The sequence below is a fragment of the Rhododendron vialii genome, chromosome 7a (assembly GCF_030253575.1).
Source record: "Rhododendron vialii isolate Sample 1 chromosome 7a, ASM3025357v1".
In the NCBI taxonomy this organism is placed as follows: domain Eukaryota; kingdom Viridiplantae; phylum Streptophyta; class Magnoliopsida; order Ericales; family Ericaceae; genus Rhododendron; species Rhododendron vialii.
Window position 1 is genome coordinate 3,403,500 of NC_080563.1, and position 21,164 is coordinate 3,424,663.

A 21,164-nucleotide genomic window follows, 5' to 3' on the forward strand; every position below is an offset into this window, starting at 1 on the left:
TTCAAGTGCCTTATTTTTAAGCTCAAATATTACACGTAATTTTGTCGACACTAACTCTATGGGACGGAGATGGTAAAAACTGAGATGGATGCGGGGTAGCTTTAAATTTCCAGTTTTGTAATTAATGCAGGGTTTTATACTAAATGAACAATAATTATTCAATCACACACACAAACACTTTACCCATATTTACATTTTTTGGTGAAGTCCACGCATATTGGAGGTGTAATGCGTGTTAGCTCCAATATGAATGTGTTTGTGTAAATATTTGTGGTTGTAGAATGATTGTTAAATGAATACCTCCGCTTTGCTTTGGCTCTGTTGTTAGCAAAGGTGGACGAAGGTGTAGTGTATGAAGATGCAGTCCACAACATAACACTAACTTCTCACAGCAAAGGTGGACGAAGGTGTAGTGTATGCAGTCCACAACATAACACAAACTTCTCACAGGACCTGGAGACCCTGCCAAGCAGGGGTGCTTGGCAGGGGTGCCGAGCACATCTCGACTGTCCAAAAGTGTTTTGGACGGCCCAGATGTAAAGGTACCGAATGGATTTAAAAAAAAAAAAAAAGGAAAAAGGAAAAAGATGTTTCGATCCGGACCGTTGATTCTGAAATAAACGACCGGATTGGCCGCTCGGCACCTGCTTGGCAGGCGTGCTGCTTAGCAGGGTCCCGGGTCAACCAAGAAGGTGGAATCAAATGCAAACAAGGGAATACAGAATCATTTCTGGGACAATCATTTCTAAATAAGTCCTCATAACTCATATCATCGGACATTGGCAATGACAATAGATCAAATAGGTATTGAGATACCCGATCTTAAAGTAGCCGACGTATCTTGTGCAGAAAATCCTTTTACCCAATTTATCCGAACAAAAAAAAAAACCAATGAGTTAAAGAGGAGTTCCTTCAATTACATCCAGACTTCCTACGATAATGTGCCCGGAACCCACATTGTTTACTCTTTGCGGCTAGACTCAAGCTCTTCCACATTTTTGTCAGCTTCAGCAATATCATGATCAGACGGAGCATTATCGCAAAGTTTCTCAGCTCCACTAACTGTGTCATCCGCTGGCCCCACAACCAGATTCACTGCCTGAACATGATCAGACGGAGCATTATCACAAAGTTTCTCAGCTCCACTAATTGTGTCATCTGCTGGCCCCACAACCGGATTAACTGCCTGAACATGATCAGATGGAGCATTATCACAAAGTTTCTCAGCTCCACCAATTGTGTCATCCGCTGGCCCCACAACAGAATTAACTGCCTGAACGTGATCAGACGGAGCATTATCACAAAGTTTCTCAGCTCCAGTAATTGTGTCATCCGCTGGCCCCACAACCGGATTAACTGCCTGAAGATTAACATCTTTATGTTCAACCTCCAAGGTTTCATTTTCAGATTCGGCCTTACCAGCACCAGACGGTTGACTTTGAGCCGATGCAGATGTGGTCCCCAGCCCAGGTGGCGATGCTTGCCCATGAGAAGTTAACAATAATGGCCCCACCTGAGGGCCCTGAGAGCCGTGAACACCACCTCCTTCTCCGTGAAACTGAATGCCAAAGGATGTTGAAGAATTAGGGTTTGGAGCGCAAAGCGCTTGAATCGCTGCTTGTTGAAGAATAGCCTGAAGTGCAGGGTAAAGCGCTTGAAGTGCTGCTTGTTCCAGCATAGCTTGTTCGCCCTGAAATCGCTTAACATTTGAAAGGTGCTTTTTACCATCCAAATGAGTTTGGAAAACCACTTGCGAGTCGCACTTGACATTGCACAGCTCACACACCAAGGGAATAACGACTTGTTTCGGTTTGGGTTTTGGAGACTCCATCGGTCTTTTTGATCCATCAGAAGTCCTGATCCACTTACCGCCGCGCCCTCCTCTCATCTTGCGCTTTAGACCGCGTGCCCCACCTTCAAAATGATCTTCCCCTGGAACTTTTTGCTGCTCACTCTCAACTTTATCATCAGAAACCTCATTTTTCTCAGAAACACCTTGATTAACTTCAGAAGCAGGGATTTGCTCATTCTGTCCTCCAACAAGAACGGCATTGCGTTTCTGTAACTCCTCGTATACTTGCAAGTTCTTCTTGTGTTTCTTTCCATTTCTGTGCTGTTCAAGGATTTCAGCAGTGTTGCAGTCAACCCTACAGAGTTCACACCATGCCATGCGTGGAGGTGGCCAGACTGGAGCCTGTGATGATTCTCCGGGCACATATGCAGCTGGGTTGCCAGCTGGTGCAGGGAAGGGCCCCCCACGACCCCTACCTCGTCCCCTACCACGAAAAGTGGTGCCACGCCCTCTATATGGTCTACCACCAGTTCTACCTACACCTGTATGTGGAGCTTGCCCAATCTGCAGAATGCCATTCAAGAAAACAAATACTAGACCAGTAAATGACCTTAACAAAATCACAATGTTATCATTATGCGGGTAAGTAACCAGTTTAAATTGCTGCGACTGCAGACATATCCCACAACAGCACCTAAACGCAATACATACAACAACAGCACATATGAATGTAACAAGCTTCTTGTACTTCGAAAGTGCCATTGAAAGAGCGCGCAGAAGTAAATTAAAGCTATGTCCTCACTTAATTTCATCTCTTAATAAGACTCGAGCAACAAGTCCATAACTACAAACACGTACTTTCATCTAATTTCATCTCTTAATGTGCAGGGTTCATGTCAGGACTACAAACACATACTTTCACCTAATTTCATCTCTTAATGTGCATGACATGAACCCTGCATATCCCCCCTTGGGGTAGGTAGTCAAAATCTTACAGGCTTAGAGCATGTAAATTGTTTACCTTCTCAGTGGTCAAATGTTAATAACAATTAAAGAGCATGTAAAACATTGAACTGATGTACCACCACTGACCCCCAAATATGGTGTTTGGAGGGAGATGTACCACCACTGACCCCCAAATATGGTGTTTGGAGGGAGAAGCTCTCATGACTCTGGTGCACATTGAATAAAATTGTAAAGACCTGCTATTGTACATAACAGCAACAACTTCCCCGCTGATAAAGTTATGCTCCTCTAAAAAAATAACAGACATGCAGACGGTCCAGGTTAAGAAATTTGTACTGTGACAAGAAAGAGCATGTAACACATAGTTCCTTGGAAGCCTAGAAAGACCACAAACAAAGACAAGTGATGTGAAACATGATAAAACGAAGTACTTTGTGAATTAATTATCACAATTAAACTGATCCGATGATGCATAAAATTAGAACAGGAGAATATAATCTAATGACACCCATATTTGAGCAGAAATTCATATCACTGAACAAGACAGCATAAGATAAGAGACATAAGCCCAATGTAGAGAACTATCTCGGACACAGGACATGGGTCATTGTTTATACAATTGGTCAAACCCTAACATGCCAAATAGTCCATCTATGCTAACATAGGACACACATGAATCATACTGCAAGGTTGAAGAAACTAGCTCACGAGCTAAAAATTTCATTCCAAATTCCAAACAACTTGTATTAGTTCTTATTACTCCCTCCTTTAGGTTGTCTAATCGTAGTTTTTAGAACCCTAAAGCAGGACATCTTCAATTTACAGGAGTTTAGTAATTTCTGAAATGTTCTTCAGACTGTGAACTCCACATCTATTGTCCAACACATAGAATGGCTAAGGATTCCTCCACTATTTCCTACACTAGACCTGTCTGCATCGAAAAGAATGTTTTCGTGATGTTCATTCAAGTATACTAGCACACAAGTGCGCACATTTATGAATTGCTGCTTGTTGTGTCCTATCCATATCCTCATCCCACTTCATTGAATGATGCCCTGTAAGTGTGTATGCATCACGATTCATATCATTTTTCGGTATCCATGCTTCTTATTCATCACTATCAGCAAGATATATTACGAAGTTTCCTTCCCTCCCTCTCATGTAAATAGTCCAAGTGCAAGTTACATCATCTATATATTCTTTGTCCCCAAAAAACCAACTCCTAGTCAAACATGAATGTGTGCCATCAGATTCTGAGTTCTCACGTTCAGTAAATACTACAAAGATGAGTGTAGCTGAAATGAGAATGTTGAGCTTGATGTTTGGTAAGACTTTCCAAGATAGAACTAAAAACGAAACCCTGCGCGAAATGGTAGGGTTAGCATTGATAGAATAGATGAGAGAAAATAGATTAAGGAGGTTAGGACATGTCTATTGTAGATCACTTGATGCGGTAGTTAAAATGGGTGATACGGTGTTGGGAGACGATGGCCGTAAGAAGAGGGGTAGACCAAAATTGACCTTAGAGCCAAGAGGAGCTATTATGTCACGATACCTAGAGAGAGGTCAATGGAACATCACTCTCTCTCCACACCAATTCTTTGACAAGGACCAAAAGCTGCAATCTGAAGGCAGAGCCAGAATAGAAGCACAATTTTGCATCTAGAAATATGGATATCCTAAGGCTCCCAATATCATAGCCATCCCTAAGCCCATGAAATTTTCTCAGTATGGAGCTTGCTTTTAGTAGAGCAGTAGAACAACGCCAGAATAAAAACTCTAATTCTCTTATCACCAACTGATCATGTTGAAATAGCCCCCTACATTTAGGAAATGCGCATAATACATAGACATCTTACCTCTATCCCATTTCCACGCCTATGTAACTCGTTACTTCCTTACATACTCTACAGTCTCCACCCAATATCAACAAATAGTGTGACACGAGGTATTTGCAACAAAGTGGGAAGCTTGCACGCCTTGAATTTTTAATGAAAAGGCCTGGTATTACCGCCAAGACAGGACAAAGTTTTTGAAGGTAACAATAAAAATATAATAAAAAAACACTAAATGGACACTGAATAATGAAGATAGACCTAAGCAATGTTCTAAAAGTCGCTCGGCGCTAGTCGGGCAGTCGGCCACCTTCGAGCAATTAATCGGATTAATCGGCAATTAATCGGTGCATATTAATTAGTAATCGACGATTAATCGCTAATTGGACCTAATCGGATAGACCCCGCCAGCTATTAATCGGTGATTAATCGCCGATTAATTCCTTGTTTTAGAACACTGGACCTAAGTGTCACAGAACAACCAGTAAGATCCACAGGAATAACACTGCTTCACCTTGCATAAGTTACAACAACCAGCTATCACAAACACTGCTTCACGATAAAAAACATTGCTACTTGAAGAGAAAGGCCCATCAGTAATTTCAATTGAAACACTAAGTTCACCCTCATCCACTCAAATTGAGCGGCACAAAGCTATGAAAAGTGCATAACATGCCAGCAGAACTAAGGCACATTGCTCACTAAAGTCCAAAAGTGGAGAACAAAAGACCTACTGAAAGCAGAACCCTCGTAGGAAAAGGCCTCAAGAAACACTGGTTTAGTGTAAAAATGTGCTTCATCGTCAACCGTAAATCACATCATATGAAACCGATATGTAGAAAGGGCAGAGAGTTAAGTAGTGAAACAAAAAAAGAAGTGGCTCATCACAACTATATGCTGCTGAACCAAAATGGTAACAAGCCATTTTAGACACAAGTTTAGGAAGGAAACAGGAAAATGCAGTAGCACAGGATGCCAACATGCCCACGGGAGCTCAAAAGCAACCACAAGAGAGATCCACTCCCGCGCGATGATAAACAAGTATCCACAGGGCACATATAGCTATTGCCATAGTTGCTCCCATAAATGATCTGCTTGTTATCATTACTCTTGAAATGGTCGCTTTAAGCTTCTGTGGCGAGCTTAAAGGATCCTCTCCTTCATCTTGGGAGAGGATACATAGATTTTCTTAAAAGCTAACACCTACCAGCAAGAGAGAGTACAAAAAGAGTCCACTCCTATGGAGTTAACAAATATGGTGCACCATTCAGACATTTGCCATATCTTCGGACCAGCAAAATCCTGTGACTAAGCACTTCTGCAAAAGGAAATAAGCAATTTTAAATAAGGAGGTTCATGAGGCCAATTAATGGGTTGATAAGATTGGTTCAGTTGGAAGATGTTAAGCTTGGTTCAGTTGGAAGCGTATTCCAGCCAGTTTCTGTAAACCTCAGTTGAAAGGTTTTCTTCTTCTCAGCTTTCATTTGCTCATCTCCTTACACAGAAGCTTTGAAGAGAAAACCCCACTTCCATAGTTGATGTATACTTTCCCCCACCAAAATTATCACTAACCATTGAATTACAAAAAAGATCCCAGCCAGTGATCAAGAGCAAGTAATATCTACAATTACAAACTTATAGAGTTCACATGATAAATTTTAATAAGCTATTATCCCTTATGTAATTTATAACTGTAAAATTAGATTTACAATCTCTTTCCAAACTTAGGTAAACACTTCACGAAATTCTAGGAAAAAGACAAAATGTACACTGGACACAGCTAAACCTTAATATGGTAGGGAAGCGGTGACTTTGTTGAAAGACCGCACAGATCGGTTGGAATTTGGGATAATAGCTTATTCAAATTAATCATGTGGACATTAAAGTTTTATAATTGCACAAGTTACGTGCTTTTGAATCAATGCCTGAGATCTATTTTTGGTATCAAATAGGTAGATCTACAGAAAGCATATTTTCATATATAAGAAGTCAAGCTGAGCTTGTAGCATGGAATACAGGGTTGCTCGAGCTCAGCTCACCCAGGCTAGTGGCTGCGCTTGAAACACACTCTAAATGACCCAAGCTTGAGCAGTGGCATTTACATAGTAGCCCTCATAGCACATTAGCACATGCCACTGCTTTGGTTAACCAGTAAACAACTTTTAATGGATTTCCAATGAGTAATACAATAGGTACTTCTACACAGGAAAAAATTGAGCAAATGAAACAAGTAGACTACATAACTGATAAGATACTACCAAAAAGTTGTGGTATCATAGAAATATAAACCAACTAGATGTGAACAATCAGTACAGCTTTTAGACAGTGAAACAGACTATATCTGGATATACAAAACATTAGTATCACCGACCACCAAACCCTTTTTGGATCTTCTTCTACAAAACAAAGTTAGATATTTGTTTCTCTTTATCAAGATGTCATCAAAATCTCCAGGAACCAAAGCATGAAAAGCAACAAATTCTTGGGGAAAAAAAACGTTTTCATATTTCATTGCCCAGGATTGTCATCTGATTTAGCAGATTACATCAACCTCCCATACTCACTTGTTATGCAGACCAATTATTTTTTGTTCTTGCCATCTTAGTGCGAGTGTTAAATGCTTAGTTCTTGCAAGTGCCCTACAGCTCTAGCTAACTTGCTGAGTAATAATCTAATACAAAATAGATGCCATATGCAAAGAAAGATTAAAAAAACAATATCACTTGAACCAAATCATTAAGATGATACAGAGATAGACCTCAAAAATTTAAATCAGGTTTTACAACTAAGTTTTAGCAGTTGCAATCCCATCTATGATCAAACACCCATGTTCCAGAAGTTGCTTAAACCATATCCAAAAAAGCAGCATGGTTTAGACAAAACTTGTATAATTTATGCATTGAACTCTACCAGAGAAAGCCTTACTGGCTACTGCAACTATTTTTCCATTCCACTGTAACTTGTAAGGCCACCATTGCAATAAACCCTAACACTGCCACCTGAAAACCCATTAATTTTGGTCTTCCACTTTTTAAACATCACCATCCTTTGTCTTATATCTCCTGGCTGTCTCAGACTCAGTTTCTAAGTTTATCATTGCCTGCCAAAACATTTATACTGCTCCGCACAAGCCATCCAACATAGATTGAACTTATTGAAGCCAAGAATCATGGGTCATTGACATGCTCAAATTAGCCCCAAACAACATAAATGCACCTGGCAGAAGCATAAATCAAACAGACAAAAAAACTTGGGGTATATTATGTAGACATATTTCATGTGTTTGTTTCAATCGACCATAATGTAGTACCAAATGGACTTTTCATGGAATGAATGAGCGTAACCAAAAAAGATTGGAGTGAATGAGTAATAAAACAGACACTCACGCAAACATCAGAGGAGGTAGACTATATAGATATCTACTAGCTGTTACTAATTTACTATTATAAAGGGAACAGCCCTCTTGGCATGAACGGCGATTATGAAGCTGCTCACACTTCTAATTTTGTAAAATACCCCTTCAACTACCCAAAAAAACTGCCGTCCTAATTTTCTTCTCACATTTCAGACATCATTAGAGATTAATCTCAATTGAAAGATATCCCTCTTTTATCTTTTCTTCATAATACTATTTACGTCACGTCGTGTTTGCCTGGGCATCTTGTAATTAAACAAACAAACAGACAGTTTAACACAAAGTTTACCTGAAATAACAGGAAACCAAGCCTATTCATACTACCCAACTACTGTACAACAACAACAATATACTACCCAACTAGTCCCCTGGAGATATGGGCGGGGAGGATTGGATATTTGGATGGCCTCCTATACCTCCAAGAACCGAGAAGCTAACGAACGTTTTCCGCCCAAATACTATCAACACCAAAATAAACAACCAAAGCTATTTAATCAAAACCCAAATCGCACGTTATAATATACAAACAAACAAGGTTCATACCGGTGGGCCAAACCCTCCACCATTCCCCTGCCACTGCTGGTCCTGCACCCCCACCGTAGCCCCCTGCCACTGCTGCTGTGCTTGTTGATCCGCAACCCCATGTGGGTAATAGGGATTATGCTGATTATAGGCATGGGTTTGTGATTCAGCCGTGATTGGAACCCCAGGTGGGTGAATCGAGGTGGGTTCTTGATGGGATTGTGAATGAGCATTTGGGTAATCTTGCGCGGGGTAATATGGGTGTTGTTGTTGTTGAAGGTACTGGTTGTATTGGTGGAATTGGTAGTAAGCTTGGGCGGATTGGTCGGCAGTATAGGGTTGTGCTTGAGAAGATTGGTTTTCGTGAGGAGGTGGTGGCTGTTGGTATTGGTATTGGTATTGGGTTGAGGGATCCATGGCAAAGGTCTAGCCTAGTTGATCGTCTTGTCTTCGGACCAGGTAAATACTAATCGGAGATCGTGTGCGATTTTGAGGTATTGTTGCGTTGGCAGCGTTGTTGATTTGGATGAGATTTTGTGTGGTCAATGAAATGACGCCGTTTTTGGGTGCTTAGCGCCTGAGGTTTTAGGAAGAAGGACCAGGGCTACGGCGTCGTTTTGATGAAAGTTCAAACCTCGCCCCTTGAAGAAGATGAATGGAGAAGAAGAAATATTTTGCCACAATCTGGCAGCGGACTGTAGATGGTAAATTGACGCCGATAAATGTATGAATGGGTGGCACCTCAAACATTCCGGTAGATTTTTTGACGGAAAATGAGGCCAGGGTGGGAATTGATGATGGAAAGGAAAGTCCAAGTGTTCAATGGAAATTAACGAAAGCTCATGTGTGTATGAGACATATGGTTGAAATATCATGGTCTTTTTAAAAGAATTCCGGAGAAATGGGAAGCGAAAATAAGTGAGCAAAGTGTAATTACTTAGTACTAAACGTATAGACTCCACACATATGTGTGTAATGCTTGAGTAATCCAAAATACAATGGCCTTGTTCGTTTGGTAACTTTGGGTATTTTAGGGCAGTGGGTGGAGAGAGGAATAAGGTAATGATTAGAGGAAGGGGTAATAATTGGAAAGAGATAGAGAGATAAATGAAATTAATAATTGAAGAAATAAGGTAATGATTGAAGAAAGATATAAGATAATGATTGAAAAACAAAGTTAAAACAAAATAAATATGTTAAACGATCAAGACCATGTAATGGTGCTCCTAGACTATTGAATAATTACCCGTGAAAAAACTTATACTAGTAGGAGTAATTTTTTGAGAGCATCACTAGTTTTCTTCTCCCTTGCATTTCTTTTTCTTTAGACTTTTCTTTCCTTGTTTTCTTGTTAAGTTTGACATTTACCATTCCTTCTTTTTCTCTCTTCTTTCTCTTTAAAACTAAGGAAGATAAGTACTCTATCCAATTCTCAAATTAAGGCCAATTGTTTTTGGTATTCAAATTCCTTTCTTTCATGTATGCTTTTAGTCACGAGATCATATAAAAATATTATACCACAAGAATATCGAAACATGATCTAGTAGTTAGAAGGGCGTTGGGATAGAGGGGCTACAATTCCCAAGTTCTTTGGCATTTCGATCATTGGAGAATACAATTTTTTTTTAGTAAATACAAATAGTAACCTGAAAACTGTAGAACTACTTTCAAAAAAAAAGGGGGGGGGGGGGGGGGGGGGGGGGGGGGGATGAAGCTACTTTTTGTGTAGCAGGATTATTAGTCGCTAATGGAAATACTACAATATAGTTTGTGTTACGTAATTTATAAATTACATGTGCCCGACTGGCACTGTTTTTTTCCCTATGTTCAGAGAAATTGTGCAACCATCTCATTTGAAAAACAAATTAAGCTCGCTTTAAAGTGTAATGTCACTAACTATTAAACTCAAAATGTGCCCTCTACATCTTCAATAGGATTCCAAACAACAAGAGCTGAGCTGGAAAGAACAACAATAACGCAAACAAGAAAAAATACAAAGCAAAAACAGAGCCGTGTGTGCTAGAGAGAGAGAGAGAGAGAGAGAGAGAGAGAGAGATATTTCTGCACGAAAAGAGTAGAACCAAAAGTTTTCAGCCTTTCATGGCTGATATTGCTGTTTACTTTGAGACCTGATTATCAACTTGGGCAGAGAAAAAATAGTATCAAAATTCGCACTAATTTTTCTTAATGAATCGAGTGAAAGGGCTGCTCTTCCAGACCCTCTTCTACCACTAAACCAATTTGTATCTAACGAAATCATCAAATGACCTGAACATCATTGCCAATAAGCACAAATCTTGTAGGGATGGCATCTGTGTCCATCTGCTTTAAGGCTTTTCACCAAAAATCAAAACTACCAGATACCACAAACGTGATCACTCAACCCTCATTTCAAGCTACTCGGGGTCGAGAATGTCTAATTGTGTGGCAAATGTCACTGACTCACTGTGAGGCGTATATCAATCTTTTTCCCAAGCAATTTGGATCAAGGATATATGGAGGCAAGGAAAAAAAGGTAATGGAGAAGATGAGAAGATACTGAAGTGAAGAAGTTAAATTTATTTACTGGAAATCCCTCCATAAATCCACGATCCAAACTCATCTTAAAGTTCAACTTCATGGAGGTCATTCCCAAGATTGCGGCTATTCATAGAGACCTGCATCGATGAGGAGTTTCCAGGCATAAGCAAAGGTTGAGGCATTACTTCTCCAAGAGGTTTAAATTCTGTCCCATTAGAAGGATTAGATGGATCGCAAAAGCTCCCACTCCATGACACTGTACGCCTAGAATGAGGGGGAAGGGATCCTTTGTCATTTCCCAGAGCTCCAGTTCTGCTTCTTGCAATATTATCCATGCTAGGCACCCGGTGCATTGTCGTTGTCGATGAGGTTGATGTTGGTGGAGATGAAAATGGATTGCTCTCATCGGATGTAGAGGGGCTTTTGTTGTTAACAGCAGCTTCTTGCAAGTCTTCCGTTGTTTGTACTGTTTCATCTCCCAAAGCCCTTGGAGTAGGGATGAAAAACTTGGTATTGGGACCAACCCCAGGTTTTCCAGCTGGAAGAGAAGGTGATCGAAATAAGTTTGGTGGGGCTGCACCATCCTTGTGGAAAGTGTCAACATACCTGGTTATCCCAATGCAAGAGTTAAACAGTAAGTGAAATTGCAGATGGCCCGAACCGGAGTGTACACCACACCCCACCAATAAACAAACCAAAAACAAAAAACTAAGGCAGAAATGATGAAAACCCAAAAGAAGCTTTATGTCACTTCCTACTTGTACCTTGCACGAATGCCCATGCGTCCACGGGCAGAGAACTGATCTGAACTGGGTGGAATTGGTTGGTTCCCTAAGTTCAATTCCAAGGGACTTTGGTTTTCATGGTCTGATCCATCATTAGAATGTAACCTATCAAGATTAGGTCCATCTTTCAAAGTGTTATCAGGCATTCTGTTCTGGAAAGCTGCATTCCGTGGTGGAGGTGGCAAGGTTACTTCCTCAGACGGGGTTTCAGCCCCTTCTTCTACCCATCTCTTCAGCTTTTCATCATAATAAAACCGATTTGTCTCGCCCAACTTAGCCTTCAGGAGAGAAAATGGAAAGTTCAATGATCGATGTAAGCCAGAAATTATTCGAGCTGATTAGTGATCAAACTGCTTTGAGACAAACAACAGAAAAGAAAAAGAAACAGGAAACAGAATGAAACATGAGAGATAGACCCAAAACTTACCTGTCGATCTGAGCGGGACCTTAATACCAACCCCATGGTTTTTTGAAATAGATTTGTGCGGAAAAGACCAAAACGAGAAGACCCACCTGTGCCTGGTGTGTTTCCTTTCATATCAGGGGAGCCTCCGTCCTTAGATAAATCAACGCCATGAAAAGCTAAGTCAGAATACTCCAGCAGAGATAGAACACTCTATTACTACAACTACAAGGTCTTTCGCACTCAGAAGCCTGTTCAAGTACACTAAGGCAATCCTTACGTTTCAATGTGGGATGAAGATATTCAGATTGGGGCCTTCCTTGTTTCGTTAGCGCTACACTAATACAATAGAACAAGCTTTTCAGCTTGATCAGAATCAATTCTATGATTGAATAGCAGAAGTGCTACTTAGAAGTAGAAACTCGGATTTAACCAAGTAGGGGACTATTTGTGTGCCAAGCCCAAAGAGTATTCCTCTACAGCTCAGTAGGGACTTTGTGAACCTTTTCCTAATTTGATGTAGAACATCAATAACGTTCTGTCTCTATCTAGTCAAAGAAAGTGACAAAAACTAAATAAAAATCTTGAGTAAAAAACAAACGTCCGGGTGGGTTGGGGGCTGCCTCTAGATTAGGCTGGGTTTCAAAACCACTAGGCTTATGCTTAACCTTCAAATGGAAAAATAACTCATGCTGGTAATACTTGTATCACCCCCCTCTCTGCTGCCCCCTCTCTGCTGCCACAATGAGAGGCATTAATGATTTTGTGTGACATTAGGCAAAAGAGGTTGTAGTACAAACAGAAACAACAATAGTAGAAATTGCAACTATAATAAGCTAAAGAGAAGCATCTAAACGTGGTTAGGAAGCAAGAACTTTCCATTCGCTGAAAAGATAGTAGTATTAACCTTTATTGGTGATTTACCAAAATCTGGCTCCGAAATGCTTCTATTGTGCCGTGATCGGTTGCTCCCACCTTGCCATTCGCTTATTGGTTCTGTCGATGCTGAAGGAACCAAAGAAGACATGGCCATTGTTGATTGACTGTTAGACACCCTTGGGCCGACTTTTTGACAATCATGTTCATTGCGCTGTGAACTAGCATGTGATGTCGATGGTACAGGTGGTGGAAGTCCTCCCACAACACGATTAGAAGTACTATCAAACAAATTGAGCAATTTACCCACCAGTTTTGCAGGAGCCAAATTAGATGAGTATCCACCCTGTAAAATGTAAACAGTGTCTTCCTAAGGTACCAGAATGATAATCTGGAGGGAATAAACCCAACACGGTAGACATACCTGCTGGTGAATTTTTATCCGCTCCTCAAGAGAAAGCACTAAAATTTTCCATGCATCCACTTCTGGTGACCGACAAGTTTTTAAGCACTTCAAAATAGCTTGACAGTATCTGAGGCAGCACATAAGCATTACAAGATCGAAGGCAAAGAGGCAAAATCATATCTGAACAAGAATTTCAGAATCCGTACTTCAAAGAATCTGAAACCTTTCCAACTTCGGCCAGCATGTGTGCATAGATAAGCTTGTATGGTTGACAAGGTGGTACAATGAATTGAGAATTTCCCAGGACCTTTGAATATTCGTATAACTCTGTCCTCTGTCCACATTTTCAAGACGCTATTCATTTACAATATTCAGGAGATAAAGAAAGTGCAGAAACCAAAATACTAAAAAGGGGGATGAAGATCATAAACTTATTGACCATGCAATCCACGAAGTGTTCAAATTACTGCATGTATCCATTATGACCGGCGAGAGAGAGAGAGAGAGAGAGAGAGATGCTAAAAACCATTCATCATAGGCATTACTGCATTATTACAAGAGCACCAACCAGCATGCATTCCATATATATCTCATGAATTAGAGCATAACCCAGTGTATTTGGAACTGTATGGGATACAAGAGAGTGAAGCACACCTGAATGGCCTCGGGACTAGCATATGTTCGAGGAAAATTCCAATGATCTGCACCAATAAGGCAGACTCGTGCACTGCCTGAATAAGACTCGAAGTTCGCTTCAGCAACTAAATAACAAATATGGGCCACAAGAATCTGCAGAACATCCCTCATCACAAACCAGAACAACCACCGACGTACGGAAAGAAATGGATTAAAGTCACGACTGTTTTAATTACATATCGACTAATAATAACAGAGCCAGGCAACTAATTGGTTCAGTTGAAGATAGTATGATACTCCGTGAGAAAGAATAACTACCAAAAAGGCAAATTTGTTTGCTTTGGGCTTTACTCCCTCACTTTTCCGTGCAGTCATAAGCAGAGTTCTAGGGAGAGGGGAAAAAACTTAAAAGGAACTAAAACTTCCAAGGAACCCAAAGAGCATACCTCACCCCTCTCCTTCAATAGGCAATCTCCGAAATGAATAATCACAAGCTCATCATCTTTTGTTCTGTTAGCTGTTATGATAGCTAAATTCTCCTCCCAGTTGTCAAGCGTACAACTAGCTCCATTGCAAACCTAAATAAACAAATAGCTGAATAAAAAAGATGGAATGTGATTTTGGCAATCTAGTTTTAGCCAGTGGCACTCCACTTTTTGTTTTGCAATCTCACATGATTTACACACAAAGTGGAGTGCCAATGGCCAAAACTGGAGTGTCAAAATCAATTTCCAAAAAAGATACATGATAACCATGAAAGCAGAGATCATGACAAGGAGACCAAAAGCTCTCTGCAGCGTGACTTGAACAAGGCAATCATACTATCATATCCATAATGAATCAATGACTTTCTGATACTTCAATCTTCTGAAGTTAACATACAGATTACAGAGTTTAATCTGAGAGGAACAGGGTACTCAATGCTTTTTGTCTTTGAGTTTAAACATCTTTAAACGCATAGATAGAATAGGGGATACCGAAGGGCCGAAGGCTTCTTAGGGTGGAAAGCATTATGGTATCATGGTTTTAGAGGTAACCAAAGTTCATCAATCCACATGTTAATTCTTTTAATTAAAGAGAATCTTAGACTCTTAGTAGTAGAGGTATTACGACTACATGGTATTCAAGCTACTGCTTAGTAACATGCTTCGTTGCTTTATTATACATCTTCTTGTTTGAAATTAGTCGAGCCATTGACAGATATACAGAGTTCTATTTCGTATGACTTGTTGATTTAGAAGTATCTAGTTTTATACAACTGTAGCTTTAGGTAGAGTTCCATGGTCTCAAAATCCTATTTTCTACTCCATAGTTTGCTTGCAAAAATTCTACCATGACTGCTGCTGTGCTAGTGCTGTCCAATTAAAAAGGCATAATGATTTCTAAAGACCACCTTTCCCTTGGTGGCATCATTTGTATGCTAACATGACCAAAAGAGGCATGGAATGATAACAGAAATTTGGCCAGAAAGTCACTCTTCTTTTTTCTTTTGTTCTGCAATAGTTTCAAGCTTGCATATCACCTGAGAGGAATGTTGAGATCCATTTACCACACCAGGCAGACTGCTAGTACACATGCCATTCGAAAACACATCAGCAGGTTGCCCAGCAATAAGCAGGCATACCGTCCTCAGAGGAGATCCCACAACTAACTGGCAAAGTGCCATTTGTTTTACAGTATCACTATAAAACTGCATAAATTCAAAAGAACGAACTGTGACAAGTCTCGTACACGGACTACTTCATAAATTTGGACCAAGAAGAGACAGGATAAGAAGGGAAGTTAAAGAAACAACCACCTTGTCACCAAGTTGAGCTGCCAGAGCAAGGGCTGGCCCCCACAAGTGACCTTCCTGTGCACACAGTAAAGCCTCTTTTATTCTACCGGAAATCAGAAGCTTCTGGACCTCAAAAGCAGTAGCCTAGAGCACCAAACAACTTCATTAAGTGTGGAAGTACTTGAAGGTCTCTGGGACAAATATATGGAGAAACAACACAGAAGAAATAAGTCAACCTGAATCTCCCCTTCAGAAGGAAAGTTCTGCAAGCAGCGACTAAAAGCGCCATATGGTCCAACATTTCTCTTGGCAGATGCGAAGAGCTGAGCTACAGCTAATTCTGGACAATCACTTTCCTAGTCAAAATAAGAAACCCAAGGCAGGACCATATCTCATTAATCAAAACCAAAAGAGGGCAGTCAAAATGAGGGGATAAATGCTAACAAATAAACAAATAGGATGCCAACTTAAACTGCGCAACACACATCATTAAATTATAAATTATTGAATTGAAATCCTACTTTTTTATTAGGGACAACAAAAAATGTAACTTATTATTATGTTACATATTCATGACTACTCTAAACAAACCAAAAAGAATTATCAGGGCTTCATTAGGAGGAGTTGTTAAAATATCAGGGCTTTGCAAAATCCCATATAGAGAACTTTCATAGTAGGCAAGACTTAATAGCAGTACAAGTTATTAAGGTGGGTGGATAAGTAAACTTGAGGTAGGACCATAAGTAAGGATGGGCATCATGGGCTCTCTGCTCATCCTTGTTGGGTCTGGGACTACGGGTATCTACATGTTAAGGATTTCAAGAGCCAACAATCCATGCAGCTAGTTAGTCCACAATGCAATAATCAAAAATTGATAACCAAAAGTTGCCACATCAACATTTGATTATTCATTAATTTCATTTAAGACTTAAGAGATTGTTAAGGTTATTAGCAATGTAGATGTCTACAATAAAATAATCAAAATTAGATAACCGAACCTTATCACACCATCTTTTCAAACTAAAAAACTAAAAACTGTGAATAGTAGAAAATAGTTTTGAAACTAATAAAAACTATTTACTAAAAATAGAAAATAGTTTTGAAACTTTTTTTTGGGAAAAAACTATGTTCAGAAAACTGTTTTCTTAAAAAAAAAAAACATTTTTTTAGTAAAATATTTTTTTTCGAAAATATTGTTCGAAAAGAAAGAGAGAGAGGAAAAGGGAAGAGAGATAGAACATTTTTGCATAATAATTGGTGTATTTGTTTGACAATATGTAGGGTCTATTAAATTTGGTTATTGTCAAAAGGTTGCTAGTTTTGGTTATCCAAAGTCCAAAATTTGATTATTTCTAAGGAGGTTGTTAAATTTGATTATAGCATTGTGAGCCATATTTTGCACTAACTTTAAAACCCTTTTACTTTTGATTATAGCATGGTGGATACTCTTAGTACCCATTTTATTCTTGTTTGGAACACATGCACGTGCACTAACAATGATTCCATATCTAGAAAAAGAGGCGGCATTTCTTAATGACTTTTACTTGAGATATTCATAAGCGGCAAGAAAGAGAAATGCACACTCTCTATCCTAAAAGAGGAATAATAATAGCAAGTGGATCGAGGGTCGACCACTCAACCTCCAATATGTTCCTACATAAACATCGCAAGCAATATAAATGAACGCAACAGAAACAAGAAAACAAAATAAGCCAAGTAAACAAAATTTACCTTCAATGCTTGGTCAGTTCCACAGGGTGATCGAAGTTTACCACGATATTGACATCCTATTTTCAGCAAAGAGAACAACAACCTTAGAAGTTCACCTCTTCTGTATTCCATGTCTGGAGATTTACAGCTAGCAATCTTCTCATCAACCCATTTATTAACCTCTCTACTTCCAACATTCCCACCAACCAATGGACCAGGAAAAGATTGCTGACATAACGCATGGAAATAATCACAGGCTCCTAATCCTATGCTTGAAGCAACAGTTTTGTCCATGACAACATCCATCAAGTTGAGAACACTAATGATACCATCAGCTGAGTCCTTTAAATGAAATAAACTTTACAAATGAAACCTTTTATAGCAACTACATTAACAAAGAAGAAATTAAAAAAAAAAAAAAACGAATAAAAAACCAATTGAAGTTATGCAGTACAAAGTAAAGGGAGTAATACCTTGCTTCCGCATGCTGAATTGGTTAAAGAACTGTTGTCTTTCATGACTATAAGTTTTCCACCAAATCCAAAAGTCACGAGAGCATGTGGAGGCCGCCCAGCTGGTGACCTCCCCTCACTGGAGGCATTAGGGAACTGACTGCAATGCTGCAGTGGCTGTGAAAAATCAGGTGATTTCTGACTTCCAAAGTAAAAAGGTGAGACATGCACCTGTGGGCTTGGACTGCTAGGTTCCGGCTTATGCTGATTACTATGCTCAGAAAAGATTACACCAGGGATACAGGTTTGATCGGAAATGCTAATAGCACTCCCAATTCTGTGACTTGTCTGCTCAGGTAACCACATTTGTTGATCAGCGGAATTGCTTGCACGATAAGTTTGAGTGCATGGATTATGCGACACTTGATTGTCAATAATTTCTATAACCCCACTGTTAGGAAGTGACGCCGTTTGCCATGTACTCCTATTCTGCCAATTGTAATCACTCGCAGATACTTGGCCTTGGATACTCAGGCCTTGTGACTCAAACTTCCCAATTTGACCAAAGTTCTGATGAATGCTATGATTTTCTGCAGGTAAGAGGTGAACTGTGGAAGAGCCACTATCTTGACTCTGTTGGTTATGACTAACATTGGTTGGCTGAGTCATTACTCCCTTGTACGACTCGAAGAGCCGCCATTCTTGGGCAATTGTGTCATAGTACCACCCAGGGTACTGCGGATCAAAAACCATATAGGCTGGATACTCCTCCACCTTCTGTTGCGAACATTGATTCCAGTTAGAAACATTGGCCATCCCATATTCTGCTACTGGTTGGTGAAAACAATAAGCATCTGACCTTTGCTCTGTAACTGCATTATCACCGGCTGATGTGGAACTGGTATACAAATTGTCCTGGGTACTCACAGTCACACCATAGCCTTCAATCTCATGCCATTGCCCAGTGCTTGGGTTATACCTCCACCCTGGATAGAGGTTTTCCCAATTTTGACTGCTATTTAAGTCCTGCCCATCAATGGCCTTCTCGGTTTGCGATCCATAATATCGACCACCTTCTTCGTGATTTACAGTAGATGAACGAAAACCACAAGGCATGTCTTCAGAGACACTGACCACATCCTTCCTATCCAAATCTCCCGAGCTAACACCCACTTCATTCAAAAAGTCAGAATACGATCCGAAACGGCTATTTGAAGCGGAGTTAAATGAACTCCAATCAACCTCCTTCACACCCGTTCCACCATTTCTGCTCTTTTGCATGTCTAATTCACCTATTGCTTCCAATGCAGCATCACTTGATTGAACTACATTATCAGGGGCTACTAAAACACTTCCCTCAGCAGTCACAATGTCCCGATGACCATCCAAGGATTTTGACACAACCCCACCACCAGACTCCCTTTCGCCATTGTCCCCACTATTGACATTGTCACCTATACATAAGTTTGAAAATGCTTTCACCTCTTCGGTCACTTCGTGTTCTATAAAACTAGGGCCACATCCAGCGAAACCATTACTATCGTCGTCAACCAATTTATCGAAAAAGTCCTCGCCCATTTGATCCTCCATCTCTACAAAACCTAACCTTACACTCCCTCTCTCAAATTCAATGCTCTACTACTACCAATTTGAATGGAATTCAATCAAATTAAGCACATGTAGATAACGAATCATGATGAATTTGCTTAAGCCACCTAAGCTGGACAAATATATCACAATTCACCATCTGAAACAGAACACATTCCAGACGACAGCATTTTAACATTGGCGCACTACGTGTTAAATAAAAAACCAAAGCTACACCGATCTAGGGTTTTAGGATGTTACTACAACGAGATAGTGATTCGTGGCGTGGATTTAATGCATGCATTTGAGCAGTAAACGTGATCCGTTTAGAAGGAGAGAGTAGTCGGAGAATGACGTACCTACTACGAGGATCAAGGAGGCGATGTGAGAGAGAGAGAGAGAGAGAGAGAGAGAGAGAGAGAGACGAAGCATGGATTTCGCATGTCCTGATTTTGATTATTTATACGTGTGCGTTTATATACGTGTCCATGAACAAAGCAAAATCTCCCATTCAAGTGGCGCGTGACGAACTTTATTTACTACTACCATTTGTAAGGTCTATTGTTCCAACAAAACGAAATTATATGAGTAGTAAGTGGAAGGGTATTTTAATAACTTCACAGACTAAGGCTTTGTTCCGGAATAAAAAATAAGTCATTATTTTTTAAAAAGAAAATTTCAAGGTTAAAAATTATGAGCTTATTGAAATCTAAAAATATGCACTATGGATCTTATTTGAAAGATCTCGATGAGTTAAAAAAAAAATTTTGAAGCCTTATCATCGAGGTCATCTCGGAAAGCAACCGCAAATGTCCACAACAAGTCCATTTAGGAAGTGGGGAGGACCTTGACATGGATGCCACGCGCTTGCTGTAATCATTTTTGTGGATATTGTTGGAGAATATGTTGGTCTTGATTCCAATAGAACTTTATATCCGTGAACAATTTAGGATAGTTTCATTTTGCGTGATCTACCCCAACCACAAAAAGTTATATATCTACCTCATCACAGTCAATAATCGGGAATGCGAACATTGGGTCAGATGAATTTTGGTAATTCGTTGCTCAAATAGATCATTTTGAATCGAGATCAGAGCGTTAAACACCATATATCGTGCCGCGTTAAACACCATCGTGCCTTAGTTTTTGGAGTTGTAAACGAAGTGAAGTTGAAAGATGGAACCTTCGATCACAAGCTCTCAAACAATGGAAAAGAAGTCATTAACTATTAGTAGATGTTATTCAACAAAAGTAATATATGGCCTCGATAACCATTTTTCAATGTGCCCGAATTTTTTTGTATTGCAACTGGTATTACAATATTCTAGACTGATGGAAAAACCAATCTCAAAGTGATGTTCATTCCATCGAACAATTAGGCCGGAAAAATCCAGATCATCAAATTCTCAAATCCAAAATGGGAAGCGATATCTTCTAGACTTTGAAAACGCCATGGACAACAAGAACTGCATAACAGCTTCC

General features: G+C 39.8%; 2 protein-coding genes across 3 annotated transcripts; both read right to left on the reverse strand.

The window, feature by feature from the left end:
- Positions 1–727: 727 nt before the first annotated feature.
- LOC131331751 (uncharacterized) lies at positions 728–9,213 on the reverse strand. Of its 2 annotated transcripts, none has more exons than XM_058365651.1 (2): positions 8,552–9,213; positions 728–2,356 (listed from the first exon to the last, which is right to left on the reverse strand). In XM_058365651.1, exons 1-2 carry the CDS (start codon positions 8,945–8,947, stop codon positions 962–964), a joined length of 1,791 nt encoding a protein of 596 aa, XP_058221634.1. In that variant the 5' UTR covers positions 8,948–9,213; the 3' UTR covers positions 728–961. The 2 variants fall into 2 exon arrangements, with proteins under 2 accessions (XP_058221634.1, XP_058221635.1); XM_058365652.1 differs by lacking the exon at positions 8,552–9,213 and adding an exon at positions 5,057–5,783 and having other exon boundaries at positions 728–4,854.
- Positions 9,214–10,607: 1,394 nt separating this feature from the next.
- LOC131331752 (protein transport protein SEC16B homolog) lies at positions 10,608–20,094 on the reverse strand. Its single transcript, XM_058365653.1, has 14 exons — positions 20,042–20,094; positions 18,117–19,842; positions 17,665–17,985; positions 16,170–16,289; positions 15,955–16,077; positions 15,679–15,846; positions 14,603–14,734; positions 14,175–14,309; positions 13,727–13,854; positions 13,539–13,647; positions 13,146–13,460; positions 12,263–12,391; positions 11,815–12,113; positions 10,608–11,656 (listed from the first exon to the last, which is right to left on the reverse strand). Exons 2-14 carry the CDS (start codon positions 19,683–19,685, stop codon positions 11,134–11,136), a joined length of 4,071 nt encoding a protein of 1,356 aa, XP_058221636.1. The 5' UTR covers positions 19,686–19,842; positions 20,042–20,094; the 3' UTR covers positions 10,608–11,133.
- Positions 20,095–21,164: the final 1,070 nt, after the last annotated feature.